Here is a 22,408-nt window from a genome sequence, read left to right as displayed (position 1 = left end):
ATTTAAGAAACCCGATGCCGAGATGCGACAGCATTCAAGCAGAGTTCAAGAGGAAGACCATAATGGATCAACGGTCTGATCAAAACCTGCCCGGAGTAAAGAATACTCATCCTTGACCTCGAAGAGGATAAAATGCAGGAAAGCATCTAGAGATAGGCTTTTATTTGAGTTGACGAAAAACGGACAAAACACTACATCCGGGTAGGCATACCGAGTCCGGTTTAACGGCGACAGACGATGGCAAAGGACGGAGTGGTTGGATCTTGGGGGAAGAGAGCTAATGTGCAAGCTCAACCCCAACCCAAAGCACCCGATATAGACACTATTAATATCACGCTCGTAATAAGTACAGGCCTCGACCGTGGAAGATGAAAACCTTTGTACAAGCCATGGCAACTTCTCTGTTCCCGGATAAGTAAACTATACAAAATCTTAAATAACGAACAAAGTTTAACGTACACATAAATTACAGTTACACTTCAACGGGAAAAAATAATAAATTAAAATTCTGACGACTCTTGGGAAGAACAGAATATGCCGGTTATTGGACTAATAATGGGTAGCTCTAAGAACGAATGTGCCGCCCTTGCATTAAAGTGACAATTTCAAGGGGGGGGGGAGTTGATGGAATTGATGTATTACCCTCAAACTGATGTCGTCCTCAATGATCCAACCTTTTGGAATTGCACTTCGAATCGTTTCATCGTGTTTGAATATCCGTGGAGTCGCAATACGAAGCCGTTCTCTCTTCCGTGTGTTGAGGCCTCACATGCGCTTGCATTTTTCACAACGGAGATTGCACCGGTTGATTATTGCCTCGTTTAAAATGCATACAGTGCATGTGGAATGGGGAGGGGAGCAGGTGGCACGGCACTGCCAACCACCGATGGTGTACCCCCTTCACCTGTGCCAGTTTGATGAACGATCGAACGAACGGAGTTCACCACCCCCTTTGTACATCGTAATTAAATTCCACAAATTTGAGGAGGGGGTGCTCCAGGAGGCGGCGTTCAAGCAGTCAACCCCGGGGAGAGAACCGTGGGTTCTGTGGCATCTCCGTGTACGACTTCAGTTCGTACGCCACGCCAGAGTCGATCTCGGTAGACTTGCGTGAAAAGAGGAGGCGAATGTCTCGGTGGAGGTAGATTTTGCCGGACTTGGAGCTGACAAACCTGTGGTTGTGGGAATGTGTCATTAATTTGTTTTGGTATTCGGTGAACTCAAACAGGTACAGCAATTCAACATTAGTCTGCATTTCACATCTGAAAGCTCGCTCGTGTGAACAAATTCAACTGCAACAAATTTTGATAATGTCCTTACTGATCAAGAGAAATGAAGTGTCCTTTCAAATCACACAGAGCAAATAGAGATCTAAGGAGGGAGAGGAAGGGGGCAGGGGGTTTGAAGGAAAGAGAGGAAGGGGGGAGGGGAAGGAAAGGAAGGAGGCAGGGGTTTGAAGGAAAGAGAGGGGGGGAAGAAAAGAAAGGAGGGAGGCAGGGGGTTTGAAGGAAAGAGAGGGGGGGGGAAAGAAAGGGAGGCAGGGGGTTTGAAGGAAAGAGGTGGGGGAGGAAAGGAAGGAGGCAGGGGGTTTGAAGGAAAGAGGCAGAGGGGTGGGGGGGAAGGAAAGAAAGGAGGGAGGCAGGGGGTTTGAAGGAAAGAGGCAGAGGGGTGGGGGCAAGGAAAGAAAAGGGAGGCAGGGGGTTTGAAGGAAAGAGAGGCAGAGGGGTGGGGGGAAGGAAAGAAAGGAGGGAGGCAGGGGGTTTGAAGGAAAGAGAGGGGGGGAGGAAAGAAAGGGAGGCAGGGGGTTTGAAGGAAAGAGGTGGGGGAGGAAAGGAAGGAGGCAGGGGGTTTGAAGGAAAGAGAGGCAGAGGGGTGGGGGGAAGGAAAGAAAGGAAGGAGGCAGGGGGTTTGAAGCAAAGAGAGGGGGGGGGGAGGAAAGAAAGGGAGGCAGGGGGTTTGAAGGAAAGAGAGGGGGGGGGAGGAAAGAAAGGGAGGCAGGGGGTTTGAAGGAAAGAGAGGGGGGGGGAGGAAAGAAAGGAAGGAGGCAGGGGGGGTGAAGGAAAGAAAGGTAGGAGGCAGGGGGTTTGAAGGAAAGTGGGGGGGGGGGGCGGTGAAGGAAGGAAAGGAAGGAGGCATGGGGTTTGAAGGAAAGAGGCAAGAGGGGGGGGTGAAGGAAAGACAGAGAGGGGAGGGAAGGTGAAGGAAAGACAGAGAGGGGGGGGGGAGGGGAGGGTGAAGGAAAGACAGAGAGAGGGGTGGGAGGGTGAAGGAAAGACAGAGGGGCGGGGGGGGGTGAAGGAAAGACAGAGGGGCGGGGGGGGTGAAGGAAAGACAGAGGGGCGGGGGGGGTGAAGGAAAGACAGAGAGAGGGGTGGGAGGGTGAAGGAAAGACAGAAGGGGGGGTGGGGGGGTGGTGAAGGAAAAATAGAAAGGAGAGAGAATCCGACCACGTGGGATTGCTAAACTTTTTGAACACTCGGTGAGAAACATTTGCACGGGAATAATTCAAACAGAGAATAGTCTCAAAATGCTTTGGGATTCGATTGGAGAAGGTTGATGTGATTGGCTACATTTTGGGTGCAACCCTCCATCTCACCAAATCACGTTTCAAGGTCAAATATACAAAATGCAGAGTGTGACATACCGAAGGTGCACCAGATAGCGGAGCCCCGTTTTGGTGGGTGGCAGTGCCCGTTCTGTGCCCACAAGTGCCATGCCGGTCTGCCTTGCGACAGGGACAGAGAATGTGCGTTGGCGCAAAAACGTTTGATGATTGGGTGGCATGTCACGGAGGTTGTACATCACTACGAACATCTTCACCACTGTTTTGTTGGGGTTGAATAAGGTCTGGGAAGGAATACAAATGCGAAGCGAGGTACAAAGGATGAACAATGCATGGCAGAGCAATGGGGGCACTCCCAGCTACAGAGCAATGGGGGCACTCCCAGCTACAGAGCAATGGGGGCACTCCCAGCTACAGAGCAATGGGGGCACTCCCAGGTACAGAGCAATGGGGGCACTCCCAGCTACAGAGCAATGGGGGCACTCCCAGGTACAGAGCAATGGGGGCACTCCCAGCTACAGAGCAATGGGGGCACTCCCAGGTACAGAGCAATGGGGGCACTCCCAGCTACAGAGCAATGGGGGCACTCCCAGCTACAGAGCAATGGGGGCACTCCCAGCTACAGAGCAATGGGGGCACTCCCAGGTACAGAGCAATGGGGGCACTCCCAGCTACAGAGCAATGGGGGCACTCCCAGGTACAGAGCAATGGGGGCACTCCCAGCTACAGAGCAATGGGGGCACTCCCAGCTACAGAGCAATGGGGGCACTCCCAGCTACAGAGCAATGGGGGCACTCCCAGCTACAGAGCAATGGGGGCACTCCCAGCTACAGAGCAATGGGGGCACTCCCAGCTACAGAGCAATGGGGGCACTCCCAGCTACAGAGCAATGGGGGCACTCCCAGCTACAGAGCAATGGGGGCACTCCCAGCTACAGAGCATGGGGGCACTCCCAGGTACAGAGCAATGGGGGCACTCCCAGCTACAGAGCAATGGGGGCGCACTCCCAGCTACAGAGCAATAATAATAATAATAATGCATTTATTTTATATAGCGCTTTTCAGGAAGCCCAAAGACGCTTTGACAGAGTGCAAAACATAATGCATAGCAAAACATAAAAACAATTGCAAAAAAAGAAGAATCAATAGGGAAATATTCAAAGCACAAAGGAGGGAGAAGGAGAGGAGATAGTCAGGGGTTAGATGCTGTGGGTTAAATGTTGAATGCAGTGTTGAACAGGTGGGTCTTGAGTGATGTTTTGAATGTGGTGAGTGAGGAGGAGTCTCTGATGGTGTGAGGTAGCGAGTTCCAGAGGGTGGGAGCAGCGATGGAGAAGGCCCTGTCCCCCCAGGATCTGAATTTGGTCCGGATGGGGGGGGGGGGTCAGGAGGTTGGTACCAGCAGAGCGGAGGTTGCGGGTGGGAGTGTGTCTGGAGAGGAGGTCAGCCAGGTAGGATGGGGCCAGGTTATGGAGGGCTTTGTCGGTCAAGAGGAGGATTTTGTACTGGATTCTCTGGGAGATGGGGAGCCAGTGAAGCTTGTAAAGGACGGGGGTGATGTGGTCACGGGTCCGGGAATGGGTGAGTAGACGGGCAGCGGAGTTCTGAATGTATTGGAGTTTATTGGTGATTGTTGAGGGTGAACCATAAAGGAGGCTATTGCAGTAGTCCAGACGGGAAGTGATGAAGGCGTGGATGAGGGTTTCTGCAGCCACGGAGGAGAGGGATGGACGGAGACGGGCGATGTTTTTCAGGTGAAAGAAGGCTGTCTTTGTGATCTGTTTAGTGTATTTGTCGAAGGAGAGGGTTTGGTCAAAGATGATGCCAAGATTCCGGATGTGAGGGGAGGTGGATACTGGGAAACCGTCGATGTTGAGGGCAAAGTTATGGGTGGACTTGGTGAGCGTTTTTGGGCCAATGATGATTATTTCAGATTTATCACAGTTAAGTTTGAGGAAGTTGATTTGAAGCCAGGATTTTATTTCAGTGATGCAGTTTGTCAGGATAGAGTGGGTGGCGGTGGAGATGGACTTGGTGGAGATGAAAAGCTGGATGTCATCGGCGAAGCAGTGGAATTGGAGACCATGACGGTGGATTACGTGACCGAGGGGGGACAGGTAAAGGATGAAGAGGAGGGGGCCAAGAACTGAACCTTGGGGGACACCTTGGGGGAGGGGAGCAGTGGGGGATTTGCAGTTATTGATGGACATGAACTGACGTCTGTCAGAGAGGTATGATTTAATCCAAGAGAGGACAGTGCCGGTAATGTTAAAGGTGGTTTCAAGTCGGGTGAGGAGGATGGTGTGATCGATGGTGTCAAAGGCGGCGCTGAGGTCGAGGAGGATGAGAATGTTGAGGTTGCCAGCGTCAGAGGAGAGGAGAAGGTCGTTGGTGATTTTGAGGAGAGCAGTTTCAGTACTGTGGTTGGAGCGGAATCCGGATTGGAATGTTTCATACAGGTTATTGGCAGAGAGGTGATGTTTGAGTTGAGTGGCTACAGCGCGTTCCAAAACCTTTGACAGAAAGGGTAGGTTGGAGATGGGTCTGAAGTTATTTAGGGTGTCAGGGTTTAGTCCAGGTTTTTTCAGAATGGGGGTAACAGCAGCAATTTTGAGGGATGGTGGGACGATGCCTGTAGACAGGGAGGAGTTTATTGTTGCAATGATAAGTGGAGAGAGAGCAGGAAGGGAGGCCTTGACAAAGCTGGAGGGGATGGGGTCAAGAGTGCAGGTGGCAGTTTTCATTCCGATGAGGAGTTCAGAGAGGTCAGTAGGGGAGACTGGGGAGAATTGAGACAGGGGATGGCAGGATAAGGGGGGGGCAGGTGGTTTGAGGGGGAGCGGGTGCGGCGGTGGCACTCCCAACTACAGAGCAATGGGGGCACTCCCAGCTACAGAGCAATGGGGGCACTCCCAGCTACAGAGCAATGGGGGCACTCCCAGCTACAGAGCAATGGGGGCACTCCCAGCTACAGAGCAATGGGGGCACTCCCAGCTACAGAGCAATGGGGGCACTCACAGGTACAGAGCAATGGGGGCACTCCCAGGTACAGAGCAATGGGGGCACTCCCAGCTACAGAGCAATGGGGGCACTCCCAGGTACAGAGCAATGGGGGCACTCCCAGCTACAGAGCAATGGGGGCACTCCCAGCTACAGAGCAATGGGGGCACTCCCAGCTACAGAGCAATGGGGGCACTCCCAGCTACAGAGCAATGGGGGCACTCCCAGCTACAGAGCAATGGGGGCACTCCCAGCTACAGAGCAATGGGGGCACTCCCAGCTACAGAGCAATGGGGGCACTCCCAGCTACAGAGCAATGGGGGCACTCCCAGCTACAGAGCAATGGGGGCACTCCCAGCTACAGAGCAATGGGGGCACTCCCAGCTACAGAGCAATGGGGGCACTCCCAGCTACAGAGCAATGGGGGCACTCCCAGCTACAGAGCAATGGGGGCACTCCCAGCTACAGAGCAATGGGGGCACTCCCAGGTACAGAGCAATGGGGGCACTCCCAGGTACAGAGCAATGGGGGCACTCCCAGGTACAGAGCAATGGGGGCACTCCCAACTACAGAGCAATGGGGGCACTCCCAGCTACAGAGCAATGGGGGCACTCCCAGCTACAGAGCAATGGGGGCACTCCCAGCTACAGAGCAATGGGGGCACTCCCAGCTACAGAGCAATGGGGGCACTCCCAGCTACAGAGCAATGGGGGCACTCCCAGCTACAGAGCAATGGGGGCACTCCCAGCTACAGAGCAATGGGGGCACTCCCAGCTACAGAGCAATGGGGGCACTCCCAGCTACAGAGCAATGGGGGCACTCCCAGCTACAGAGCAATGGGGGCACTCCCAGCTACAGAGCAATGGGGGCACTCACAGGTACAGAGCAATGGGGGCACTCCCAGGTACAGAGCAATGGGGGCACTCCCAGCTACAGAGCAATGGGGGCACTCCCAGCTACAGAGCAATGGGGGCACTCACAGGTACAGAGCAATGGGGGCACTCCCAGCTACAGAGCAATGGGGGCACTCCCAGCTACAGAGCAATGGGGGCACTCCCAGCTACAGAGCAATGGGGGCACTCCCAGGTACAGAGCAATGGGGGCACTCCCAGCTACAGAGCAATGGGGGCACTCCCAGCTACAGAGCAATGGGGGCACTCCCAGCTACAGAGCAATGGGGGCACTCCCAGCTACAGAGCAATGGGGGCACTCCCAGCTACAGAGCAATGGGGGCACTCCCAGCTACAGAGCAATGGGGGCACTCCCAGCTACAGAGCAATGGGGGCACTCCCAGCTACAGAGCAATGGGGGCACTCCCAGCTACAGAGCAATGGGGGCACTCCCAGCTACAGAGCAATGGGGGCACTCCCAGCTACAGAGCAATGGGGGCACTCCCAGCTACAGAGCAATGGGGGCACTCCCAGCTACAGAGCAATGGGGGCACTCCCAGCTACAGAGCATGGGGGCACTCCCAGCTACAGAGCAATGGGGGCACTCCCAGGTACAGAGCAATGGGGGCACTCCCAGATACAGAGCAATGGGGGCACTCCCAGCTACAGAGCAATGGGGGCACTCCCAGCTACAGAGCAATGGGGGCACTCCCAGCTACAGAGCAATGGGGGCACTCCCAGCTACAGAGCAATGGGGGCACTCCCAGCTACAGAGCAATGGGGGCACTCCCAGCTACAGAGCAATGGGGGCACTCCCAGCTACAGAGCAATGGGGGCACTCCCAGCTACAGAGCAATGGGGGCACTCCCAGCTACAGAGCAATGGGGGCACTCCCAGCTACAGAGCAATGGGGGCACTCCCAGCTACAGAGCAATGGGGGCACTCCCAGCTACAGAGCATGGGGGCACTCCCAGGTACAGAGCAATGGGGGCACTCCCAGGTACAGAGCAATGGGGGCACTCCCAGCTACAGAGCAATGGGGGCACTCCCAGGTACAGAGCAATGGGGGCCCTCCCAGGTACAGAGCAATGGGGGCACTCCCAGGTACAGAGCAATGGGGGCACTCCCAGGTACAGAACAAACCATTTAAATTAAACACTTCCAATATTTAGCTCACAGCACCAAACATTGCAACTTTTTTTTTTTTTTTTACCTTCGCAAAAGCGGAAGGTTATGTTTTGATCGCTGTGTATTTATTTGTATGTCTGTGTGTGTGTATGTTAATCGCATAACTCAAAAAGTATTCAACCGAATTGCATGAAATTTGGTGGGATGATTGGTTATTATACGGGACACATTTGATTAGATTTTGGGAAACAGATTTGCTCAAATTCTGACTATTTTTAACTCGATCGTATTTCACTCAAAGTTATGAGCGACTGAAGAAGAAGATGTCCATCCAGGACGTCATCACTATAACGCGATCTCCCGCGATCATTTCAACCTCAAAAAAAATTATAATTGCAGATTTGACAATAGATGAGGCATATTAACAAACGAATGAAACAGATTTGCTCAAATTCTGACTATTTTTAACTCGATCGTATTTCACTCAAAGTTATGAGCGACTGAAGAAGAGGATGTCCATCCAGGACGTCATCACTATAACGCAATCTCCCGCGATCATTTCAACCTCAAAAAAAATTATAATTGCAGATTTGTCAAGAGATGAGGCATATTAACAAACGAATGAAACAGATTTGCTCAAATTCTGACTATTTTTAACTCGATCGTATTTCACTCAAAGTTATGAGCGACTGAAGAAGAGGATGTCCATCCAAGACGTCATCACTATAACGCGATCTCCCGCGATCATTTCAACCTCAAATGAAATTCAAATTGCAGATTTGTCAATCGGGGAGGCATATTAACAGACGAATGAAACAGATTTGCTCAAATTCTGATTTTTAAAAATCGATCGCATTTCACATAAAGTTTCACATCGCATACACTCCCATGCCAAGTACAGAACAGTAGCTGCGGCGAAGGTATGCGCTCTACCGAGTGCCCGGATTCTAGTTTTCTTTTGGAATGATCTACAAATTATTTGGCAAAGACAAAGGGAAGTGGGAATGGGTAAAAGTCCACCATCTTTGCATACGTGAAACATGTAAACTGCCACATGCAACATTCTCTTTCATGGGGATTTTCATGTATTGTCAACATATTACAATGTGGAAGAGGTGGTGCTCGAAGTGTAACAAGTCGGTAGCGACAATAAACGCAGGCCTCACCACTTGAATTGTGCCAGCACGTGGTACGTGATATCCACGGTAACCGAGGGGCCGGAGGGAGAGGATGCCCAAGTATGGCGATGGAGAGCAGTCGTCAGCGATGTGGAAGAAATACACGTGCACAGGTAGGGACACGTGGCTGGGACAAAACGCTCCACTCGCGCCAAGCTGCGCGAGGAAGCCACTCACCGTTCCCATGACGGGCAGTCGGAGGTTCAGCACGCTTTCCTGGTGCGGATGAGGCATTGTGGCTTGAATTAACAAGGTCAGAGGTCAGATTGCAAATTAATACATTTTTGAGAGCAGTACTTGACAGAGGCCGAGTGGGTTAGCGGACCATCCCTCACCTCAAATGTCCCCAGGAGATTATGGCTGCTCACAGGATGCGAACTGGCACGAGCCGAAGCACCGTCTCGCTCCTTCCAGGCCTCCCGGCTCAGGAATTTCGTTCTGCAAGACAAAGTTACCTCAGCACTGTGCTTATGGCTCGTTCACATCCCGCTAACTCCCCGATCGTGTGCCTTAAAATCATCCCCATTGCCGCTGCGCATCAACAAGTCATCTGCGCAGGCCCCCACGACCTCAGTCCCATGCACACCAAACATCGCCCATCGTTACTACTTGCATTGGAAAGGGTGGGAGAATGTTCACTTGCTTGATGTGGCCGTTATTCTGAAGCAAAGACGCGTCCACGTCAAAACAACCCTTCTTGCTTCTCCTTTCTGGGGCCTAAGCATTCAAACACCAACAGATAGGTCTATTTTGGACGAAGCCCCTGTGACGATTGCTTCAGAGGACCAAGAGAAAGAGTGCTGATGCACATTCTTTTCAACTTTTATATCCAGCTCAACAATGTCACCACCACAACAGAAAATTGCTAATTACAAATATGTATGTGTGTGTGTGTGTGTGTGTGTGTGTGTGTGTGTGTGTGTGTGTGTGTGTGTGTGTGTGTGTGTGTGTGTGTGTGTGTGTGTGTGTGCGTGTGTCACTTACAGGACTGGAGGAAGAAGGCAGGCCGGTGTGAGGATGGAAAGTTGGCGGAAGGCACGCACTGTGCAGGGTTCGCTTCTGACCCAACAAAAGACTGCCTGTAGATTTCGACCAGGATGGCACCTCTGCCACTTTGGCAGGATGGACAGGCTGGGAAGAGGGACAGGTGAGGATAACTTGTCTGCTCAGCCATTCATAATGCAGACTTACATTTTGCAAGGTACTATGACCTCTGACTTAAGAGGTCAGTCCAAGCTTCCATGACTAGCAAAGCTAGCTGTGAAAGTGCAAAGCTAACTTCATCGTTCGTATGCAGCGCATGGCTGTGGGTGAGCACCAGTTTTCAGGGGCGTGCCAGTGCACCTGATGCACTCCTCTCTGTAGGTTAGAGCAGGAATTTGTAATTTGTCTATGGTGCCAGCGATATCTCGCCTACTCTTCATGAAGAACACCACGGGATCTTTAACGTCCATCAACCGATACTGCCGGGTGGGATGCGGAGCTTAACATCCATCTGAGGGATGGCACACACATTGGTGCCTCATCCTGCATGTGAAATACCAGGGTGACAGTTTACAGCTGGGCCGAGATTCGAACCCAGGCTAGACAGCTTGGAGGTGAGTGCACGTACCCCTGATATCCTCCTGCCAGCCCTTCAAATTTGGTAGGGCAACCCTGGTGTTGGGCTAGCGGCTAGGGTGCCGGCTTATGATCCTAGGATCCTGGGTTCGAATCCCGGTCGATCGCTGAATTAACGCCAGGGGGGTTGACTCAGCCTGTCATCCTTCCGAGGTCGGCTAATTGAGTACCAGTTCACTGGTAATTCCCTGTTTGTCGTTAAAGGCGGCAAAAGGGGTTGGCGTCAGGAAGGGCATCCGGCCGTAAAACATTGCTTCAAAAAGGGGACCGAAAAACAACAACAACCACGGTTCCCGAAAAAGGCCAACCCCCGCTTTGCGGGGAAAAATGGCCTCTAAAGGTGGTTATATATATATTTTTTTTATAACACCCAGTGGCGTAGTTAGGGTTAGTGGAGCCCAGGGCCAAAAGTCAATACTAGCGCCCCACAGGCACTGGCAGAGTCAGTAATTTCTATTGGGGGGGTCGGGGGGGGGCATATATAAAAGAGCCCGAAGCTCCCCAAGGTCCCCTACTCTTTCCAAAGGACATCGTGGGATCTTTCATGTCCACAAACTAATGCCGGCAGATGAGACACACCCAGTTTAACGTTCATCCAAGGTACCGCACACATTGACGAATCTCCTCGACTGTGAAACAACGGGATGGCAGTTTGGATGTAGCCGGGTCGGGATTCTAACCCAAGCGAGACAGCTTAGAGGCGAGTGTGCGTATTTCGAGGCCATCGTGCCAGCCCAACAAACTCGCTGAGGCCTCTCACCTCGTTTATGATACCACATATGATACCATATAATAGCCTCAAGTGGCTTTGCTTTTTTCCCCCCTCACACACCTGTCCTCAATATACGTCATGGTTCATACGTCATGGCGTATCTTGTGTGGAAACTCCAACGTCAGAGGAAACTCTAACATGAAAGTGAAAAATTTATAGGTTACAAGTGACTTATTAGCAAAAAAAAAAAAAAAAAAATCAAATTTCAAATTTAGTACTAAATTACCCTTCGGTGTATAGAATCAGAATTCAACAAAAAAAAGAGGAAATATGTTAAAGTCATAAAAATAAAATATTCAGCATTTTAACAATTTTAACATACGCGTTTCAACATAATTTAAAATGTGGATTTATTTGGTTAACAAGGCAACGATGTGAAATGCTTCAAAACATCCCAATCTGAAACTGATACCCTACCACCTGCAATTGGAGCAGTCCAACACCGACCTTTGGGCTATTTACAGCATGTGCACAGCTCAAACCAACAATGCATACAGTACAAGTGCTTTGTCTGTGGGGAAATTATGTACAGTGTATCACCAAATTGCGTAGAGTACATCACCAAATTGCGTAGAGTGCATCACCAAATTGTGTAGAGTGCATCACCAAATTGCATAGAGTACATCACCAAATTGCGTAGAATGCATCACCAAATTGCGTAGAGTGCATCACCAAATTGCGTAGAGTACATCACCAAATTGTGTAGAGTGCATCACCAAATTGTGAAGAGTGCATCACCAAATTGTGTAAAGTATATCACCAAATTGTGTAGAGTACATCACCAAATTGTGTAGAGTGCATCACCAAATTGCGTAGAGTGCATCACCAAATTGCGTAGAGTACATCACCAAATTGCGTAGAGTGCATCACCAAATTGCGTAGAGTGCATCACCAAATTGCGTAGAGTACATCACCAAATTGTGAAGAGTGCATCACCAAATTGTGTAGAGTACATCACCAAATTGTGTAGAGTACATCACCAAATTGTGTAGAGTGCATCACCAAATTGCGTAGAGTGCATCACCAAATTGCGTAGAGTGCATCACCAAATTGTGTAGAGTGCATCACCAAATTGCGTAGAGTGCATCACCAAATTGTGTAGAGTGCATCACCAAATTGCGTAGAGTGCATCACCAAATTGCGTAGAGTACATCACAAAATTGTGTAGAGTGCATCACCAAATTGCGTAGAGTACATCACCAAATTGTGTAGAGTGCATCACCAAATTGTGTAGAGTGCATCACCAAATTGCATAGCATGCATCACCAAATTGCGTAAAGTAAATCACCAAATTGTGAAGAGTGCATCACCAAATTGTGTAGAGTACATCACCAAATTGGGTAGAGTACATCACCAAATTGTGTAGAGTGCATCAACAAATTGCGTAGAGTGCATCAACAAATTGCGTAGAGTGCATCACCAAATTGCGTAGAGTGCATCACCAAATTGCGTAGAGTGCATCACCAAATTGCGTAGAGTGCATCACCAAATTGTGTAGAGTGCATCACCAAATTGCATAGCGTGCATCACCAAATTGTGTAAAGTACATCACCAAATTGTGAAGAGTGCATCACCAAATTGTGTAAAGTACATCACCAAATTGTGAAGAGTGCATCACCAAATTGTGAAGAGTGCATCACCAAATTGTGTAGAGTACATCACCAAATTGTGTAGAGTGCATCACCAAATTGCGTAGAGTACATCACCAAATTGCATAGAGTACATCACCAAATTGCGTAGAGTGCATCACCAAATTGTGTAGAGTGCATCACCAAATTGCATAGCGTGCATCACCAAATTGTGTAAAGTACATCACAAAATTGTGAAGAGTGCATCACCAAATTGTGTAGAGTACATCACCAAATTGGGTAGAGTACATCACCAAATTGTGTAGAGTGCATCACCAAATTGGGTAGAGTACATCACCAAATTGTGTAGAGTGCATCACCAAATTGCGTAGAGTACATCACCAAATTGTGTAGAGTACATCACCAAATTGTGTAGAGTACATCACCAAATTGCGTAGAGTACATCACCAAATTGCGTAGAGTACATCACCAAATTGCGTAGAGTACATCACCAAATTGTGTAGAGTGCATCACCAAATTGCGTAGAGTGTATTGCCAAATTGCGTACAGTGCATCATCAAATTGTGTACGAACAAAAATCATCATTATAATGTTTATTTTGGAAGTGCATGTGATTCCGCAATCATAAACGGAACTTTAAGCGCGTCTATCTCAGAATCTATATTTTTATGGATTTTCTATCATAAAATTTGAAGCAGGAGAGAAGTGTGGGCCGACTTCTAATTTGGAACAGATTCTCTTTTCAGTGTATCGAATGTCCTGAATTAAGAATGAGATCCAGTACCTAACTTTTTGTACACCGCACCTTTCCTATGCCGTCTCCAGGCATTGCAAATCGTCATTGCCGGGCACCGAAGGGGGCTCGGCAGTGACGCACGCTGAAAGAGAGTACTCAGTTTTCACTCTCGTTGTTTGTTTTCTTGCTTTCTTGTTTGTTTGTTTGTTTGTTTGTTTGTCCGGACGATATCTCAGTCATCCTTTGAGCTAGCAAGCTGAAATTTCGGCACAATAGTGAGCAAGTCCTTTGTCAAAAACGGTATTTTGTGTTTTTTGATTAATCAATAAATTGAGGAGTTATTTAATTATTAGCGATTAATTAAGTACTTATTTAATTAATCAAATTTCCTTTCTCTTCTGACCATTAACTCAGGCACCTTTTGAGTTAGGAAGCTCATATTTGGACATGCCAATGACCAGGTGATTTGGCTGCAAAGGATATTTTTGATTTATTAATTAATCAATTAATCGATTAATTATTTAATTATTCGATTAATGACTAAAATGTTTTGTTTTTTTTCAGTTAGATTCTGATGAAATGGTGGTGGTTTATGTGTTCTATGACCGAATTGATTAATAATTTAATTTTCTAATGATTATTATTTATTTATTTTCATTATTAATCATTTATTTATTTTCTTTCTCATTTGGCCAATATCTCAGGCACCTTTTGAGCTGGGAAGCTAATATTTGGACATGAGTGACCAAGTGATGTGGCTATCAAGGATATTTTTGATTTATTGATTAATCAATTATTAATTAATCAATTAATCGATTAATTATTTAATTATTTGATTTATGACCAAATTTTTTTTTTTTTTTTCCCCAGTTACAGATTCTGATGAAATGGTGGTGGTTTATGTGTTCTGTGACCGAATTGATTGATAATGCAATTTTTAAATGATTATTATTTATTTATTTTCATTATTAATCATTTATTTATTTTCTTTCTCATTTGGCCAATATCTCAGGCACCTTTTGAGCTGGGAAGCTAATATTTGGACATGACAGTGACCAAGTGATGTGGCTATCAAGGATATTTTTGATTTATTGATTAATCATTTAATCGATTAATTATTTATTGGCGAATCAATTAATTATTTATTTTTTTATTAATGACTTATTTAATTAAATTTCTAAAAGATACATCTTCGGATGAAGCACGAGTGGTTTAGTTATGCTATTAGCCAATTGATTAAGAAAATAATTTGTGATAATCTTTTATTGATTTTAATTATACAATTAATCAATGAATTAGTGTACACCTCTCCCTCCCAAAGCAGCCTCTATGAGCTGCACTGCAGTATTGCCGGGCGCCGGAGGTGCCCCGGCAATGCCGCGCTGTAGGATATTTAATTATTTGGCAAGGGGGCAGTGTACTTTGAATGTATGTGTACTTGTTTATGATTTTTTCCTTCTTGACGAGGTAAAGCTCATTTTAAAAATGTTGAATGTATTTTTAAACATGGTACTTCTATACATGTTGGTTAGTTCATGATATATAGCTCTTTTACATACAGTACATACTCCAAATCTGAACCAATTTGAATAAAGGTGGTGACAAAAACATTAAAGTTAATTAAAAACAAATTAAAACAAATTAAAAACATTAATTGCATTAAAAAGTTGTGACAAAAACGAGGAAATTCAATTTCTTTTTGAGTCGATAATTAATATGCAAATTCGATGCGCATAATCATATAATTGAGTCATGTGACATGACAAAGTGCAACAACATTGAAAACAAAGTTTTGAAAGCAAATAAGTAATTTTTCTTCCTTGAATGGAATTTTATTTTCCTCCTATAATGACATTTATGTAACAAGTCACTTGTAACCCGATGGCCGCACACATTATAAAGAGGGCGAAATGATAGGAAAGTGGGGATTCCAATCCAAAAGGTCGAAAGCAAAAGAGAGAGGAACAAGGAAGTTAAATAACTAATTTCACACGTGATCGGTGATCCTGGTCGTCGCTAATTGGGCTCCGACAGCGCACGACATCTGGATCTGATCGACACAATATCATTACGTCATTACGCAATATCTGTCCAACAATTATAACTCCTCCTTCCCTTTGGCCTGTCATCACTATGCCTATGGTAACACCCAAAGCTGTGAAATCTATGTGTATGGATCATAAAGAAGCAAATTAAGGTAAAATAATTGGAGCAAATAGTAACTGCAGACGATTCAAACAATTGCACAATGACATGGCGTATTTTTTAAAGTTCCCTTTTTTACCTGTCTGGGCAAACCAACACGGGTTAGTTTTGTGGTGCCACGCAAAGCCCGGCTGCCATCAATCCTGCATCCCAGTGCTGGTGGGACACTGCACTTGGCAGGTGGCGAATGACAAGGATCATCGTCATCAGGTGATGCTTCTTCGTCCTCCTCCTCCTCCTTATCACCATCAAAAACATAGCTCTCCAACCGATCCTCCTCTTCGGTGACTTTGACCTTCGCCGGCGAAGGCAAAAGTTTCCTTTTGACCCGGAGTTTTGTTGGTCGGTGCCGACTGAAGACAGAACCAATGCCAATCGGAGTCTCGTGTCCACGACAGGAGCTCAGTTCTGCAACACGGGGGGTGGTCTTGTCAGTTGTGCTCTGCACCTCAGTGTGCTGAGATTTGCAAACTGCTCCAAAAGGATCTCTAACTGTCTGCTTAAGCTCTGACAATGCAGACAGCTTGCCTGCAGAAGCCAGTGGGGGTTGACTGTCTGAGAGATGTGAGCTATCCAAGTCGCAGAGAGCTAGTCGCTCAGCGATGTTCGCTATCACCTCTCTGCCTTGAAGCAAGGAAGCAAGTGGAGAAGTATGACTGGTGCTTCTATCTGGGTTTGTCCCCAGTGTCAGCTTAAGAGTTCTTCCTGATGGCCTTCGGCCTGGCATGTGGCACCTAGGCTGTTGCTCAACTGGCATTTCTCTGGTCGAGACATCATTTTCTTCAGAATAATCTCGAGGGTGGTCCACCGGTGAAGAATTTTCACAATTCAACAGGTGGGGACGGATGTATTCCAACACCACTTTGCTTGGAACCCTCAAGTTCTGTTCTGCATCTATAGCGCCAGTCTCAAAGGAGACCTGAGTTCTTACATCACTGGATGATACAGAAATAGAGGTGGCTGGACTGGATGGTCCAGGGGAAGCATTGCTGGTGGGGCCAGAAGTATCAAGGTGCAGGGATGCATGCAGACTGCAGTAGATGGTGGGTAGGCCAGGTAAGTAAGGAAGTGCTGATACGGATACGCGCAACGTACAGCCAGGAGTAGACGCTGTGGTAGGAAACGAGTGCTCTACAGGCGAATGTTCAAAATCACTGACCAGAGACTCACCCGGTGCACAGACCCTGTTGGCAGCAACACACAATAGCGATTAGACACAGCAAATAGAAGTCATACATGATTTATATAAAATCAACATGTCTTTCTCAAAAAAACAAACTCTGTACATCTTAATGGGCCTCTTCCCATGTGTTTTCAAACCTAGACACATCACGTTGCCAAATACTGTTGCTCTATCTGAGGCAAACATAACCCAATGGAAATACCTGTAGAATATTGTGTAGGAAAGGTTTCCTTGTACTGCGCTAAGCCAAGCGCTGAGTTGGGAAAAGTGGACATAGGAGCGGATGGCTTGTAGAAGAGCTTTGTCTCCCATAAGAGCATCTCCAGCTCTGCAGGAAAAGGCACACTTTGTAAATGCACAAACCACACTAATTTGTGAGATCTCGAGAAACCTTCAGCATGACTAGGTGCTGGCAAATACAAAACATAAGATGTCTGCATAGCGAAGAAATTCAATTCATGATTTTAGAAAGTTACATTCAAAAATAAAGAGTTGGCTTGTTTGGGATTCTCATTTGGGCATGTGACTCGTGGTGTGGGGATCACAGTTTCAGATCCCAACTACTTGGTTGATTTATGTGTTGTCTTATTTATATGAAGTTTTTCCTTCTAATCTATTACTAAAATAGTAATCCCATACAAAAATAAAACCTGTAACTAATCCAAAAATGGTAATCCCAAACCTTGTATTATCTTGTAATCTATTACCCCCTATCTCCACTGTTCCTTTTGTTATGTTGCGTCCTGATCTGTTCAATGTTCCAGCTCTTCAACGAGCCTTGACTCGAAACAAAAACTAGATGGTATTCATAGAATACTTACCTTGCACAGTCAACTTGTTGTGAGCGTACTCTTCTGTTTTTGAACCATTGTTTTTCTTTGATCCAATATGGCTGCCAGACCACGTGAGTGATGACATCATAAATTTATATTCTCCAATATAATTGTTGCATAGATCAAACTCAAAACATTTCAAACTGATCAGACTAAGCGTTGTCCCTGTCGAATTATGACGTCATAATTATGGCACCAATGACGTCATCGTTAACACCTTTCCCCCATATGGAGTTCTTTACAATGAGCCATGTTTCAATATTTTCCAAGCAGCGGTTTTGGAGATATTAAGGTGCAACATTTTTCTGTTTTTCCAAGATAGTGCCTGTACCACATCACCTATGATGTCATGATTATCATTAAAATATTCTAAAGGAGGAGGTGCTCCAAAGGTGAAAATTTCGTGTCCATCAGACCAACAGTTGCTGAAAAAAAATTCATAATGATCGGATGGATAAGTGTTGAGATTTGTTGAATTATGATGTCATAACGAAGGCACCGATGACATCATCATTACCAGATCTTATTCCCCATGGGGAGTAGTTGACAATGAGCCAGGTCTCAATTTTTTCGATGGAGTGGTCTCAGAGATAGAGGTGCGAAGTTTTTCCAAGATGGCACCTGTACCACATGACCTATGATGTCATGATTATCATTAAAATATTCTACATGAGGAGGCGCTCCTATGGTGAGAATTTTGTGCCCATCAGACCAACAGTTGCTAAGAAAAAAAATTCACAATGATCGGATACGTGTTGCACTTGTCGAATTATGACGTCATAACGAAGGCACCGATGACATCATCATTAACATATCTTATTTCCCAAGGGCAGTACTTGACAATGAGCCACGTTTCAATTTTTTCCATGGAGCGGTTTTGGAGATATAGAGGTGCAACTTTTTTCGATTTTTTCCAAGATGGCGTCTGTACCACATGACCTATGACATTATAATTATCATAAAAAAATTATACAGGAGGAGCTGCACATATTCTGAAAATTTCGTGTCCATCAGTCTAACAGTTGGAGGAATTTTTGTTTTATTCATACTGATCAGATCAAGCGTTGTACTTGTCGAAGTATGACGTCATAATTAAGGCACCGATGACATCACCATCAACATCAACATATCTTATTCCCCATGGTGAGTACTCGACAATGAACCATGTTAAAAAAAATTCCATTGAGTGGTTTGGGAGATATAGAGGTGTAACGTTTTTCCAAGATGGCGTCCATACCACATGACCTATGACGTCATAATTATGAATAAAAAAAAATTCTGCAGGCGGAGGCGCTTCTATGGTAAAATGTCGTGTCAATCGGACCAACGGTTGCCGAGAACATGATTTTTTAAAAATGCAGACACGTACGGCAACTGCTTTTCGCTTCGCGAGCGCAGGGTAATGAGAGAACGCTCGGTGTGTGTGTGTGTGTGTGTGTGTGTGTGTGTGTGTGTGTGTGTGTGTGTGTGTGTGTGTGTGTGTGTGTGTGTGTGTGTCCGTTAGGCTTTATTCGAAAAGGTTTCTGCTGTCGTGGAATAATAAATATGGTACAGTTGGAAAGCTGATAATCAATTTACCTGGTTGTAAAGCCAAGACTAGATTTACTTGGTCATAAAGCTAATAACCTAATTACTTGGTTATAAATCTAACAATCTATTCACTTGGTTGGAAGCTAACAATCGATTTACTTGGTTGGATATCTAACAATCGATTTACTTGGTTGGATATCTAACAATCAATTTACTTGTTTGGAAAGCTAACAATCGATTTACTTGAAACAAAAAGTTGCATACGTTCAATCAAAGGGATACCGATTAAAAAACCCCTCTTCCAATCATTGAAGAAGATGCGGAAATGGAAATGGGGATGTAATGCAGCGGTCTCAACGGTAACATTTATTATTTTGCGACAGCAGGAACCCTTTAGAAGGACATAGAAGGAGCACACATAATTATATATACTGCAGTAATACTTCTCGAAGCAATAAAAATATAATGTGTTCCCATGCTAAAGTATAAAATTAAATTAAAATTAAATTAAATATTGGAAAGGTCGTATAATAAGTAAATTCTACCGTTGTCGCAGTGTCTTTTACACCACCTTATTTAATAAGTTTCATTAGTTATTCGTGCCTGTTGTTTGTGTCCTTTATGACATCCTTAAAAACATCAAGTTTCCTGTTTGGAATAATTTCCAATTTTGTTAGACTGTCAGAGAGACAGAAAGAGTAAAAAAAACGTGATCCCACTCCTCTCTGTGCATGCGCAATTGGGGAGAATTCAGAGACAAAGTATTGCTAAAGTGCAGGTTCATTTTCCGATTAATGTCACAATTTGTGTTCAAAATATAACATTCTATTGAAATTAAGTTGTTCCTCAATCATAAACTGACTTTTGTGGACAGACGGAGATATAGAAGTGAACCAATTGCTTAACCTTGCTTTTTGCTTCGTGTGCACAGGGAAACAACAACAACATCCACAGCCACCGCAACAACAGTAGCAACAGATCCTCTTTCATGTGTTTCACTTCATTTTACATCCTCATTGAGACTCACAGATAAACATGGACTATGTTTGTGAAGTACAACATGCTGTCGTTTGATTAAACCCATCAGCGAAGTGACAGGTAGGCATGCATAGTTTATACAAAGGTTTCTAATTTCTTCGTCTTAGCTCTTATGTGGTGTGATGCGATGTGATGTGATGTACTGTCTACGTATTTCTGCATAGGCATGGAATACTCAAAACAACTAGAGAAAAGCAAGAGTGCTAGTGCTTCACAGTACATGTGGTATCATCTCCACTCCATAAGCAGGTGTACCGTTTCGGTATCGAACGTAGTGCCCAGCGCTCCAGAAGCAGGGCTCCCCGGCTCAGGCCCAGCTCAGAGTCGCTTCCTTCGGGCCCTGACGGAGGGTCATCGCGGCCTGCGCAGCAGCTCACCCTCAAACCTAGCTCCACCATGACGGGTACGGCGTTTCTCCAGAGGAGTCGCGCTCGCTCTCCGAGAGCACGCGCACGCTCACACTGCCCCGCATACATGCAAGGATGCACATTCTTAAAACTTAATCTCCTCAATGATTAAAGCAAGAGGGATTTTGTTGCAAGAACTATCACAGCAAGATTGGTTTCAGCACCTCCAACTTTAAGTTTGAAATACCTAACATGAAGACTCACCTGTTGATGCCCAGGAAGACATGTGTGCCCAGAGCCTGGCAGCAAAGTTCCAGCTGGGCAGTGTGGGCCCTCCGCACGACCCTTTGGTGACAGTTCGGGAGTACGACCCTCGATAATGAGCAATGTTAGGGCCACCACCAGATCCTCTGGCTTCCACTTTTCACCCAAGGTTGATGGCTCTGTTATTGTATTTCCGGGAGACATGAAAGGCAGAATTGTTAGGAATATGGAGTTGTCAGTTTCTCAGAATGTCCACCAATGGTCCTTAGCCATCAGCTTGAGAAGCAAATTAGGTGTAGACGAGCAAAACTTGCCCTACTCCAGGAGTCACTGTACAAAAGCTAAACACTTCTTATATTGGTCAAGAGGCCTCGACTCAAATGCGACACGTTTCAAGGTTTCAAGAAGAACAAATGCAAAGCTGCATTCTTTAAAAAAAACTTTTTTTATAATCAAAGTGTAAAAGGGATAAGAATCGACATTTGTCGAATCAATATCAACACAATCATTAACATTAGACCATTTGACATTTTGTGTGTGTACAGATTTGGTACTAGGTACCTGATGTGCTACAAAGTTGACTTTGATGAACGCCGTAACCAGCAATAACATTTTAAACTGGCGTGAAGTCGATGGCGTGCCATTGCAAATCCCCACACTTCCGACCTAAAGCAAAGCTGAAAGATGGGAAAAGGTTCCACCAGGAATGACCCAATATCAAATTCTAAGTTGAAACAAACTCTTCTGTTTTGAGCCCTGTGGCCCTTGGTCCCCAACCCCTGGAGCACGAACCAAGGGTAAAATATAAAACATAGTTACATATTTCATGCGTCCCCCCAATGTTGATTGCATATACAAAATTTCATTCAAAAAATGTTTGCAAAGTGCCCGTAAATGCATTTTTGGTATTTGACCTTTTAACCCCACCCAGGTACCCAGAGGGGGCAGGCCAAAAAAAAATAAAAAAATAGATAGATACTGCTCTCATACCTTATTGCCTTGTGGCCATTAGAACTACCAAGTTTGGTGAATTTCTGCGCAACCATTTAGGAAGGGACAGCATGACGGACGGACGGACAGATAGGCAGACAATATCCCCCTATTTTTTTTTAATTTTTCAAATGTGGAGAGAACAAGTAAAACATTACCCAGAAGTATTTTGCATACACTTTAAATATATATTGTACACCAGACTCGGTGGAGTACGATTACAGCGTCTGCTCGGAGTTGAAGGTTGGCGGTTACCCCTTGGCCGAGTTTTGCCAAGGGGTATAAATGTTACGTGCCGCTTCCTTGATTGGTGCTGAGCATTTGAAAAGGATAGAGCAACGACAAACAACCATAGGTTGGCAACCATTGTGCAGACCTGAATGGCCAAATGGCCTCCTGCGTTGAAGTTCCTTACCATACGACACATTAAACGACACAGGATCAGAAATGAGAAAAAGCAAAACGTCTTTCCGATTGATGGAGAATGTAGATAGTTTTCCCTCATTCGTTCAGGTGATTTCAGCCCATAATCCGTTGAAGTGC

The 22,408-nt window shown here is 46.0% G+C and overlaps 1 protein-coding gene across 7 annotated transcripts in view; it reads right to left on the bottom strand.

Annotated features, from left to right (window-relative positions):
* Positions 1-147: 147 nt before the first annotated feature.
* The window catches only part of ATOSA (atos homolog A), a 74,362-nt gene continuing 52,101 nt past the window's right edge, over positions 148-22,408 (bottom strand). For 3 of the 7 annotated variants that reach the window (XM_068108577.2, XM_068108580.2, XM_068108576.2), the window contains exons 2-11: positions 20,876-21,054; positions 20,520-20,725; positions 17,066-17,191; positions 15,760-16,864; positions 9,743-9,889; positions 9,372-9,475; positions 9,094-9,196; positions 8,747-8,974; positions 2,645-2,847; positions 148-1,172 (exon numbers count right to left, since the gene is read on the bottom strand). In XM_068108577.2, the coding sequence (XP_067964678.2) occupies positions 1,019-1,172; positions 2,645-2,847; positions 8,747-8,974; positions 9,094-9,196; positions 9,372-9,475; positions 9,743-9,889; positions 15,760-16,864; positions 17,066-17,191; positions 20,520-20,725; positions 20,876-21,054 (2,555 nt within the window). In that variant the 3' untranslated portion in view covers positions 148-1,018. Of the gene's footprint in view, positions 1,173-2,644; positions 2,848-8,746; positions 8,975-9,093; positions 9,197-9,371; positions 9,476-9,742; positions 9,890-15,759; positions 16,865-17,065; positions 17,192-20,519; positions 20,726-20,875; positions 21,055-21,436; positions 21,553-22,408 lie in introns of all 7 variants that reach the window. The other 4 variants (XM_078773043.1, XM_078773044.1, XM_068108578.2 and 1 more) reach the window with 2 other exon arrangements.

The sequence above is a fragment of the Myxine glutinosa genome, chromosome 2 (genome assembly GCF_964187855.1).
Source record: "Myxine glutinosa chromosome 2, kmMyxGlut1.1, whole genome shotgun sequence".
In the NCBI taxonomy this organism is placed as follows: domain Eukaryota; kingdom Metazoa; phylum Chordata; class Myxini; order Myxiniformes; family Myxinidae; genus Myxine; species Myxine glutinosa.
This window is presented reverse-complemented; position numbering and strand designations above follow the sequence as displayed.